Below are 12,637 nucleotides of genomic sequence, written 5' to 3'. Positions count from 1 at the left end.
TTGTGAAACTGTAGGTGATAAAGCCAGATAATAAAGAAAATAAAAAATAGTTTTCGCTCTCGACTGATGATCGGAAAGATAGTGGTTCGAATACCGGTGGAGACATTTTGTTTTCTCAACTTTCAGTTCTTGGGAACATGTCCGCAGCCCATGAGCGGACACAGGCTTCCACCTTAAAAGCCCTGTTTTAGCAAAGCCATGTGAACGTGCCTGTGTAGACTATGGGTAGCATATCTGATTGGACTCCAGAGACCCGGGTTCCATCCCAATCTGAGAGGCCCTGAGTGGGCAGGCTCTGTGAACTTGGCCGAGTCATGCGATCTTGGGACATCAGGCGACCCGCATACAAATGGGAGCTCGGCTTTGTAACCTGCCACTCAGAGAGAGAGAGAGATATTTTAATGGCAACAGGAGATGTCTGCCTGCCTGCCACTCAGAGCTCTTCAATACTACCAGTTACGAAACTTCCCGTAGGGCCCATGTATAAAAATTCGGCGATTTTGATTGGTCAAAATTAGGCTGTGTACGAATATTGGGACCGCCTGTGGCCTTTAAAGAAATTGGGCGAAGTTACAAACTTTCAGATTGTTGATAATTCACAACCGCCTGGGAAATAAAATTGGATGAAAACTTGCATAGAGAAAATTTCTTATTTGAAACCTTCTAGAAATCTCTGCCGTCGAGGTAATTGAGATGGAAGAGAAGAAAGAAAAAGTAATTACCATAAGGTAATGAAGGCAACAGCGGAAGGCTTCTATTGACCGCTTCTAGATGGCGCAACACGTCATCGGCACCAGAAAAGTTCATACAAAAACTGGTCATCTTTTGAAGCAGTTTCCCAACTGGTATTATCCAAAAAGTCCCTTGCTACCGACCACCTGCAGCAGTAATGTTCGCGATTTGTCGCTCACAACGAAAATGCCGAAGCCGGATTTCTTGACGTAACGGGATTGCTAATTAAAGCGGTCCCGTTAATATGCGACCTTTATGCCGAGAAACGAGCCACTTTTTCTTCGTTTCTTTCTTACCCAAGCTATCTCATATACTTTTGTTCTTACCGGGGATGTGCCGCATTGCATCTGGCTAATAGAATCGATGTGGAACACCTGGAAACAGCAAGAATAAAACAAACATCAACAGCGACGCTTTCTTGTCTTTACCTTTACTTAAGCTGACATTGCGGAAGAAAAGCTCTGAAGGCCGTTGATACTCTGTCATGAAAACTGATTGTTACGAAATCAAGTAAACAAAGGAAAAATTGAGGAGATATGAAGCGCTACGTTTAAATGGCATTTTCTTTGATGAGGTGCTCATTTGCATACCGCCCGCCTCTAACATAACAAGCACAAAGAGGAAAAATTGCAAAATTTGAGTAAAAAATTATGAAACGATATTTACTGAAGCTAGGTATTCTCACCTCCGCACTAACATTTTTGTCTGGGCTTCACTACGTACAAGTTATCTGAAGATAAACGTCGTGTGTATCTTCTTCCCCTTGAAACTAATACATGCGAATGCCTAAAAAATATATCATGTTTGGGACTTTGACCTACCGCGCTTCATACCGCCTATGTCGTTTGGGTGCACCGATTGCGAAGGCTGAACGGTGCATGTGCGGTTTAGAACGCACCGTCATAGTTTGCCCTCATTGGATACAATGATGTTTGTAACACTAGATTTATATCATGGGGTCAACGCATAACAGCTAACTTATTCTAAAACTCCCAATGATGACATCTGCAGTATGTTTTCACTCTAGTTAGGCATTAAAATCATTTCTGAGTTCTTTTAAATTTTTCTTTGATTCGCTACCACTAGCGACTAAGATATAATATCTTCTTTAGATTCATATTCTTTTTTAAAAAAAGTCTCATAACTCCCCTTTTTTTTTCTCACCAACGACACTTCACCTTCAGCCTAAATATTTCGACACCAGTACAATTCACCTTCGCAATAAAAAAAACGTTTCGAGACAATGAGGAGATAACTTACCTTTCCATTTTTCAGAACACATTTGTTTCCAATGGTGGGAAGGCGAAATGTACAACAATCAGCTGTAATCATGCACAAAGCAAATATATTTAGTAAAACTGCAAAAAAAAAATATAAATAGAATGACTCTGTATCGTTTGACGCACAAGTGCGAAACCAACGCTTATATACAGCTCAGAGTGTTTCGGCAATATTGACCTGGCACTCATCAAGAAAGAGATTAAAGGGCGACTTAAAAAAAATTATCAGCCTTAGTACACCCATTGCAATGCGAATGTCTCTGCTATATTCCTCAAATTAACCAGGATCAGGTACCAGCTACGGACCTAAAAAGCTTATACCGTCGCGGGATCGCAAAGCCGGATTCAATATGCACAAATTGACACAACGGCTACTATCCCTGCGGCACTTGCACTATCTTTAGCGTCAGCAGAATGCTGATTACGCTACTAATAGGCGACGGATCGATAATACACTACTGCCAGCCAAAGTGGTTAGTTCAAATGCAACACAACGACAGCTGACAAAATTTGCAATGCTTTACTTCCTACTGTAAGCTTCTTTGCCCTTCCGAGAGTATTGAACGTTGCTTTAGAACTCTTGGTTGTAATTCCCGAGTTCACTGATATATTTTGTGGGTCTCGGTTCTCTCTTCAGCTTCGCAATTCCTCTCCTTACTTGCACAACGATGAAACAAGGCTAGCTCATCAGAAAATGAAAATGTAAAATGATGATGATGAAAAAAGTTTATTGAAAGCAAAGAGGGAGGCGGAATTGTGGGAACGATGGTCGGATCCTTAGCGCGGAATTCTGTTGGCGCTCCCGCCCTCACTCTTTCGAGAATGCTCTCGGTCCTCGAGGCCCGAGCTGAACAGGGCTACGCCCAATCCTCCCCACGTTGGCTTTATTATAGTGAACAAGGTAATATTGGCCTGGCAGGCCCATACCGTATGGCACAAATCTGCTTTCTGCCTGCAAAATTTACAATCCATTTAGAATGATTCTGACTCCTTGAAGCTTTCCTGGATTGTTAAATGACATCGTTTTATTCGACGTAAATTACACTGTTCTGATTTGTGTAATCATTTGGATGTAGACTGGAACTTTTGTTTTGATAAGCGCAAGTGCTGTAATATGTCGGAAGAGGTTAATAATGACGGTTGAAGTCCGAGATAATCTCAACGCTGATCTAAGTCTTCTGATTGCAATTATCAACATACCTCCAGTGAAGGCGCGTTGAAAGGCACTTAACCTTTGCACTTCGCTGTCTGACACCTTTCCTGATTGGTGCTGATCGTGCTTACAATTTCTGAGTGTAATATCCTAAGGGCTGTGCATTTGCTGTTGATATTTCACGGTACCTTACGCTATGCAACTACGCTACATCCTTCTTTGTGCAGCAGTGTATACATGACGACTAAGCATTCCATTAACGGAAATGGGTTCCTCGTGTGAATATATCATCACCACCCCCATCATCATCAGCAGGACTATACCACTGCAGGGAGAAGACCTGTCCATTATCATTTAATTAAACCGGTCCTGTGCTACCTATATCCACTTGACCCCGGCGAATTCAACCTCATTCACCCACCTAATTATCTGTCACCCACTGCTAGCTTTCCTTCCCTTAGAAAATTGGTGTATTCATCCCTGTGTCTGATTTTCAAGTCTACATTTCTTTTTTGAAGGTAAGAGGGGGTGGTATTTCTCATTGCACACTTTCAATAGCTGTTACCGAGCCATTCTTAAGTGGCGACAGTCCGCAGTTCACGCAAGAGGACGCACGTTGTCCTTTTTTCCTTCGGCAAGGAAAGAGCGAATGGTGTCCGACGGTAGCATGTTTTGGTTCATATTTGTTTAAAGGAAAAGTTGCGGAGGGCCTAACTTGCGATTTCAGCACCACACGGTCCAGTAAGCTGATCTTCTCATTCATATCTTATCCCGTATAATCTCACTACTACCCGTGTGCCTCTATAAGTAGCTAGTTATATTTGGGCGCGACGTCGGTATAACGAAGTTTGCAGGACTCGGGGTCACCGAAGAAATCGTGGCGGTGCACTGCGTCTTATACAAAGAAGCACAGTGCAGCAAGGAATTTCATACGAAATCTGTCATGGACATTGTGTCATGCGCAGTGAACTTCACTCGTTCAAGAACGCTCAACCACCGTCAGTTCACTTCTGTGTTGCAAGAGATAAAATGCAACACTCATATGGAGATTCTATGCCGCACAAACGCGTGCTCGTTCAGCCAAATACATGTGCTCAATATATTTTCTTTTTTACCCCAGAAAGGAAACCCACTGCTTCTTGAAAGTGCAATGCAATCCAATCGATGAGCAGGTAGAGTTCAGGCTTCGTTTCGTGCATTTCTGACAAACTAATGGCATCCCCGGAACATCTTCAACGCATAGCTTTTGGGAAAACGAGAAAAATATAATGGCAGAGATTGAGGGTGCTCGTCTATTTCCGACGAAGTTAGAACTTAGGCGGTGCCATTCAAGAGCGGCAACTCTGAACTACTTTCCACCCCTGTAATCTCTAGGACACGTTACCCAAGAATATTCGATGCTTAACAAGATTTGCTCCGAAATCTCAATGAAAAATAAACTTCGTTTGAATACATCCGCGAACTTTCAATAAAAGTTCAAAATTCTCCCTTAATTCTAAGTTGTAAGGATTTGTGATTCTGAGCCAAAGTTCTGTGAGCTACATATTCTATTTCCTGAAACTGAAAAACCGTGCTCTGCGTTTAACAATGGTAGCCGGGCTCCTTAGAGAAATCATGCGAATCATCGTCGCACAAGATCTAAAGCTTGGCCCGCATGAAGCATTTTTTGCACGCGAAATCACGCTGCGCGCCAAACGCCCCAGCCGGCGTCGACGAATTCACTTCCGTATGGTCAGGAGCCGAGCCAGAAGAGCGCCGTTTTTTAGCCGCCCAGTAATGCGGAAATCGGATCGCCCTAAAGTGTCTCGATGCGAACACACCCCTCCGGGCACACGCATCTATAGGCCTCCCTGTCGCCGCGAGATTTGAGCTGTGATTTCTCTCTCTCTCTATTCTGCGTTATTTGTGCCAAAGAAACGTACACCGTCCTCACTTCCAACAGCTACGGATGTAAGTACAGAAGCCATAGCACACGGAAGGCGTCTGGGGTCTGGCAAGGCAAGCAGCTCATTAAGGACTTTTGAGCTCAACAAGAACGATCGCACGTGGTCCCTGTCGGCGGCCCACCTTGGCCTTCACCGACCTCGCTCTCCTGCAACAATTTTGAGCGACTGCGACTTAAAAATGCTATAAAACTGACCCCTCGACAATACGCTAAGAGTGAGATTCAATGTTCTCCGGACGGGTCCCTTCCACAGAAACTCCTCGCTGCCATTACCATTTCTGATTTTCTTGAGCATCCATCTTCGCTAGGCATTTATAGAGGTAGCACACGCTTCTCAGCCTACTACCCAACACTGAACACTCATGCTTTCTTCCCACTGCTGTATTTTGTAGCGCGTTAATTAAGGCGAAAGCCTTTATTGCCTCATCGTTGTCAGCAAAAGTGTCACGCTTTTGCGGCGGCTCTGATTGGTCGAGACAGGATTACGTCATGGAGGTCTCGACCAATCACAGAGCATCACCACAGTATGCGCCCATGCGTGCTTTATATAGCCATATGCCAATGACCAATCACTAATCAGTGACTAATTAATTATTAAACAATTATCAATAATGGCAAAAAATTATTAATTAATCATGAATTATAAATGAGTATTAATTACTAATTGCATAGCTGCATGGTTGATTGATTAATTAATTACTAATCCATGCCGCACACCATGGTCGTATGTCATTCAATGATCAATTACTAACTAACGACTAATTCATTAAATAATTACTGACTAATAAATAATTATTGACTAATGCCTAACTAACCAATAATTACTAATTAATGCCGCGCACCCGGTAAAATCAACCACACAACCGTAAACGGAGAACAACTGCGAAGATACAAGAAGCGCGATCTCGTTGCTAATGAGCTAATGTCATCTCCCCGAAATGCTTGCACCTAAGGACAGGCGCAAATTTAGCGCAAAACTCAGGCTTTCGCCTTTCATCACTTCAGTTGCCAACCTGTCCTCGAATTTTTTTTCTTTTTTCCAATCTACTGCCTTTTCGTTAAGCAGCTGAATCCCGTCAACGCTGCCGAAGTCCGGTTCGCAGGCATCTGATGCCGAAAAAAAATCACTGCACAGCATCTATGTGCGTCTACGTTGCCATAAAAAGGAACTGCCGGTTCCGATAACTTCCTAATTTCTTATGGTTCGGAGACGACGGTGCTCAGAGGATGCTTGAAAAAGCATCCCTGGAGCTATACCAAAAGAATGGAGCCTGAGGTCTGCTGACAAGGCAAAACGTCCTTAGCGAGATTTAGAATAGGGGGACCCAACAAGTTATGGGGATGGGGTAGTTGCGGGGCAACAACGCCTACCCGCGCGAAATGGTGCGATGACAGGGCGAGATTTGGCAATCACACAACAATCGCACTCGCGCCCCGCTGTTACCCTAATCACTAAAAGATAGGATAGTTTTTCCTAATGAAGCAAACTGGTTGCGACTGCGGTTTGAAAGTCTCATAAAACAGACTCCCTTGACAATGCGCTCTCTGTACTGTACTTCGGAGTCAGTGACTTCCATAGATGCGCTCCGCGCTGCCATTACCACCCCTACTTTTTGAGTCTAGTATAGCTAGTTCAGTATAGCCTTGAGCAGCTACCTTCAAGAGGCATTTAACGAGATAACGGGGTAGATGCGCCACCGTCGATGACGCACGCCGGGAAAGCTGCTTATTCAGTGCTGGAGTCGAGGTCAGCAGCTGCGCCACCACGTATGACTGTTTTCTCGAGTCGCGTGCGCGACTCCTTCGAACGGCGTGGCTCCACCCAGAATCACGTGACGACACCTCCGACTCTCACTGGCCCTCTGCCGCACCTCTCCCCCGTGGCTTTGGCAAAAACGTCCTTTCGGACGGCGGAAAAACTGATCCGCTGCCATTGACGCCGACTAATCGCCTAGAAAAACGCTCCATGCGGGCCACGCTTAATGCCGGATATTATTACGAAAGCAATACTATGAGAGCGAAAACTAGACCTCGGGTGGCCGCAGCTACGCCGTGAAGAGGTGTGAAGAGGCGAAGCTACGGTCTGCTGGTAAAAAAATCAGCCTGCCATGACATATGAATTCAGCTACCCCTATGCCATAGACAGGAGCTGCCAACGCGGGTCGCTGCTTTCATATGGAAGGGTAATATCAAAATCAGCATGCCAGAACCGTTTGCATTCTCTTTACCCGTACGATACGCAGGCTCATCCATACGGCTCGGTTGAAGCGTGACTTCATATGTGGGCTGGTAGCTTACGCTCTCGCGTCATAGGGCGAGCTTAAGTGTCCCCAATAATGTAGCACCTTACACTGATAGGGCGCGATAGGGGAATAATGTAGCAGGCAAAAAAAGCCTCCGCGGTTGCTTTCGCAATTCAACTAGGATTAACCAGAGCTAAACCAGAACTAATTTTTGCTTCCTTTGTCGTGCTTTTAAAAAGTGAAGGCAGCACCACGCTTCAGGTTGAATCCTGTCAATAAAGACGCCACCTATTTTCTTTTAACGCACTGCGAAGTGCACACTCTGCGCACACAAAACCTATAATCGGCAATGTCAGTGACCTCCTCCCCGCCCTATTTTTGTTATTTTCTAAGTCCTGGCGCGCAGGAGAAGAAATGTTCTTAGCGTGGTGTTTATATTAGTACGGGTTTGAGACCCTTGACAAAATGATACGAATAATTGTCTCTAGACGGAATAAAAAATACACTGCAATGGCATCACCAGTTTTTTTGTTCTAGTGCGCACTGCCAAGATATAGTGTAATTGTGTGCCCCCCTTACAGCTTTCTCGGTGATTATCTTAGGATCAGTTGTATAAATCGATGTGTTTAGATAGAGAATTGCACATTGCTAATGCGCTTGAATAGGATGAATTATAGGCAGTAGGACGAAGAGGTGCTCGTGCGTGTAGTCGGGTTCCGGTCGCTGAGGTGGGAGGATGTTTTACTGGGTCTCTTGTGCCGTCCTTGCGCGCTTTGCTAAAATATCTGACCTATGGCGAAGCCGGGAAATGACACTACGTGATTCGTGCACTAGACTGTGTTGCGTGAAATGACGACTGAAAACTGTAAAAGATACATATTCACATAAGTGGCTGGTCTGATAAATCCGGGCGTCGGCACTATATATAGGTTACAGTTTTAATGTGTCTCCTTCAGGAATTGTTTAAGCGATGGCGTTGTCTTGAAGGAACCGTACTTGATCTTTCGCTTTCTTATATCTCATATATTAGATATACTATCGGTCTTATTCATGACTACGATAGGAGTGAACATGCAGGTGAAGTGCAAAAACTACAAATAGGAGAACGTAATGAATTCAAGTTGAAAACCACACTTTGCTCCGAGCTAATTGATACTTTCAAGAATTGAACAGTTCTCCGTCAGTTCCCTTATTTGCTGAACAGTACGTTCTAAAGTGCTGCACTAAAATTGTTACCTATAAACAAAAGAGTATTTTATGGCTGTGACTAGATGTCATTGCATGCGAGAGGTGTGCATAATTGGACCTAACGGAGCTCGATCGAAGAAACATTGCGATTCATTAATTGACAGTCCTTTATTTTGAAGGGAAGGCATGAGTTCTCTGCGGCGGAAATGCGGAAAGAGCTTTAGTCACATCTCTATAGGTCCGAATGTGTGTACCATTTTTCTGTGGCTGCACCCTATCAGATGGGCCTCAGTCAGCCTCCCTACTCAACCTTGATCAGGCAGTTTTGGCTTCTATATGTCGCTAACTAGAGCACGGAGCAGCGCGGCTCTGGAATCTGTCGGCTGGACACCATTCGCCCGGTTTCAAATGCAGTACACTGGCAGAGTCAAATGGTAAGGTCGGCGCCACAGTGCAGACCGCATTGCGAGCACGTTACCGCGACAGTACGGGCTGTCGCTATTTCGCAAGAGTATATGGGTATACGCCGAGTGAGCATAACCCTTGTTGATAAAGACCACGTGGGACAGTTCAAGGCTGGTCTTGCACAAAACGAGGACCGGTGAAGTGATTTCTTTCATGCGGGAACGACTTGATTTATGAAGAAACGCACGAGCTCAGTGCATGGTGGATACTGAAGAGTAAAGCTGAGATGTGGGCGAGTTGTTATGCATTGATACCGGGCAACAGCGCAACAAAGGCGGCATATGGACAAAGACGAGAGAGTTATTGTCTCGTTCTTGTCCCGTCTTTGTCGCCCTGTTCCCCAGTCTTTGTTGCCCTGTTCCCCAGTGTAGCTGCTGAGGAGGTTGTGTAGCATACAAGTTCTCTCCTGAAGTGTTGATAAATTAAAAAATGATCGTCCAACCTGGGGTAGCAGGAGCAGCAGTTTCCACCATATTATCACCGGGCATGGTGTATCAATTATTTCAATCTCATTCCTTACCTGTGCATGCCTGTGGAAGATGGTTGGATGCCCGTGTCTGCGGCCTCCTTCGAGGCAGCGAAATATTTCTTAGTAAGCCGCGCATCAATCAGTGAAGACTCTTATTGGTTTCATTACAGTTCGCGGGAGGGTGCAAATGGTTCTAAGATTGTGAGATGCTCAGAGCGCAGAGGGATACAGAAACGAAGATGGCACATGTTGGCGCTAGCCCAACACTGCGGCACTCTATCTGTGATGCCTGTTTTAACATCATATTTATTCTTAAAATGCCCAACAAGGCAGGCGCCTTCTAGCTTGAGATTTCCAGTAATGTGACGGTGCTCCCGTGCTTATTCCTTCTCGGCTCGCGAAAGATATACTCCGATCGCTTCTCGGCGATATATCACTCATATCTCGCGACAATTTTTCCCTCCCCACAGGTTTTTGCAATGCGGCCGCTTGAGGATGTGGACTCAGATACTCTCGGCATCTACACTGATACTGCTCTCATTGGCGATGAAATTCATTCGTGCGCACGCGCTAACATTTTGTATTCCATATTTTAAACCCAGTGGTTGCATTGTCTGTGTACACGCTGAATACACAGACCCATAATTAAAACAATATAGAATTTCAGGCGCCTAGCAGGGACATTGGAGTCCACGATATCAAACGAAGCACTGCAACTCAAAATAAAATTAAAGGCCGACACATGCTTCGAACGCCAATTATGTGGCTACAATACTGTCGCCTACAAAGAGCAAAGTAAAGGTGGCGTCTACCGTATGGGAGCGCTCAACGAAAAGACCTCCGGTTGGTCTATAAGGGCTCCATGCATACAACAAGCTTCCTTAGCAGGTGTTAAGGCTTCATTATTTCAGCGATGTTGTAATGTGCGCTTTTCAATTTTTCTTGTAATAGAGCTACCAGCCGCAGCACCATACACTTGGTTACACACTGAAGTGTACATGCCACACTAAAATCTCAAAATTAAATAGCAATAATACCTTAATAGGAAGAAATGGACCCCCCCCCCCCCCCGCCCCTCTACTTTTCGTATGTTTATAGAGTTACATGCCTTCTCAAGAGGTCCTCAATTTGGGGAAGAATTTTATCACAGAACACTATGAACGTTCCTGGTTATGGACTTGGAAATCGTAATGTCAGTCATCGATGTTACTTAGCAACGCAAAATGAGCTTTGAACGAGTCTCACGTACCATATATGTGCTTTTTACCGTCTTTATATCCTATTTCAAAACTCAGTTTCGGACGTATAGTATGTGTGCCTCTTTTACATTGCTGAATAGTAGTGAAAGCAGTCCAGTGGTCAGGAGGATAGAAAAGCTTTCAGAATGTCAGTATTGGGAGGGCTGTACTGAAATCAGAAATTCAACCGCAAATAGAAGCAACAAATGTGCTCCGTGGTCGTCGAGGAACTTAATCACCGCTGCTCTCTGAGGTAGGAAAAGCAACCACCACAATATGGGACTGTGTAGAAGCAGTTGCGCATGGGTATAACCATTAAAGCTAAATCGGGTTCTATCTCGTATAACAAGCCAGTGATATATGCCTGTGCCAGTGCCCTTGAAGCAAAAAAGACAAATAATACAAAACTTTGAATCAGTAAGCACATTGTGCACTCCTGCCTGGTCACTGATATGCGACGGACAAACCGCAAAAAAAGGAAACTAATACAAATAACATTCACTTCTTTACGGCATACACGGCAACGCTGCGAATGTTTTCACTGCTACCAATTCTGCCTTGAATATAATGTAGCACTGAAACTTAATAAGCTATCATTTGGCAATGCCTACAACAATAAACGATTTGTTTTTGTTTTTGTTTTTTTATTTTGGTTTATTATTTGCAGGGTAGCCAGCCAAATGACTTTTCCGGTTAAGCTATATGTGCCTTCGTCATTTCTCTCTGTCACTTGTCTGTATCGTCTTAGAATTACTTTCCTGGGGTACATATCTTTAGAAAAATGGTATTCCCGCAGTTTTCCTTTCTTGGCTCGAGATAGCTTCGGTTGAATATGCGCCATGAAACCAGGCCCAACGCAGTACTGTCCTTGCTGGTTTTGTGCTGAGCATGTTCTCTACAATTTACAAGTTTTATTCAACGGAATTTCTTCGGCGTCAATAGTTTCAGTTTTCTATTGATCTTTTCTAAACTTTCACTGCAGTCCTTTTTCCTTCAGTTGTGCGAAAATATAAAAATAATTGCAAAAGAAATTCATCTAAGGCAACTAAAAATGCTTGAGCTTAAATTTTTGTCTCCCCTTCCCGTTTCCGCCTTGACAGCAAGGCACTCAATTGTTTAAGGTGTCCTGCGCACGCGTTAAAGGGAAATGCCTTTGAGACTCTCAGCTGCTACAGTACAAAATTCGTAGAACGAAAAATTCGCCCGATTTCTTAGTCTTCATTGTTCTTTGATGTCACTAGGCACGCAGTTGTGGGCTTCGTTACTTCTATAACATACTTTTCTGAGTGCACCAATTGTTGTTGTATCTTCTTGCCATATTTAGGACAGTTCAATGAGAAGTTGTAAATCAATTGTGCGTATGAAAGCAGCAAACAAGGCATATGAAATTGAAAGAATGTGCACTTCTTTCTAATAGATGGGTTTCCGAATATTGGTCCGCAGTCGCAGGACGTTGACAATGATTTCTCACCTGCATCCGTCGGAATAAGCGGCGCCCAGGACATAAAGATGGCAAGGCCAAGAAGTGCTGCCAGATTCCATCCTAACATGATTCTACAGTATTTCTTAGCCAGAGAGTGCTTTCTAAATGGATTGACAGCCTTTCACAAAGTCTATATGATCTAGCTAGATCTTGCGCGCCCTATTTAAAGGCCCAACAGGAAGCTTAACGTGATATTAGACATTTATTTTTTGTTTGTTAGTTTTTCATTCTTTTTTCACTCTTTCACCGCCAGTAAGCTATATCTCAAATGCTTGCTCAATAGCCGCATTCGCCGCGTGCGTGGCAAATGTCGCCAGCTGCCAGCAGTCGTGTTACGAGGTTGGGAATGTATTGCGCTGCCGCCGTCAAACCCTGCTGTATTCACAAGAAAAAAACAAAAAAGGGCGCTGCGAACAGCTAGCTCTACTCTATCATCACATC

At 44.2% G+C, this 12,637-nt stretch overlaps 1 protein-coding gene across 1 annotated transcript in view; it reads right to left on the bottom strand.

Moving 5' to 3' along the window:
* The window catches only part of LOC146186300 (uncharacterized), a 39,281-nt gene extending 26,972 nt beyond the window's left edge, over nt 1-12,309 (bottom strand). Inside the window, exons 1-3 of the mRNA XM_084605652.1 lie at nt 12,185-12,309; nt 1,993-2,054; nt 1,059-1,106 (exon numbers count right to left, since the gene is read on the bottom strand). Coding sequence (XP_084461778.1) covers nt 1,059-1,106; nt 1,993-2,054; nt 12,185-12,263 — 189 coding nt within the window. The 5' untranslated portion in view covers nt 12,264-12,309. The remainder of the gene's footprint in view (nt 1-1,058; nt 1,107-1,992; nt 2,055-12,184) is intronic.
* Between the last annotated feature and the right edge of the window lie 328 nt (nt 12,310-12,637).

This window comes from Amblyomma maculatum, chromosome 6 (genome assembly GCF_055883805.1).
Source record: "Amblyomma maculatum isolate TAMU_Amacu chromosome 6, ASM5588380v1, whole genome shotgun sequence".
In the NCBI taxonomy this organism is placed as follows: domain Eukaryota; kingdom Metazoa; phylum Arthropoda; class Arachnida; order Ixodida; family Ixodidae; genus Amblyomma; species Amblyomma maculatum.
This window is presented reverse-complemented; position numbering and strand designations above follow the sequence as displayed.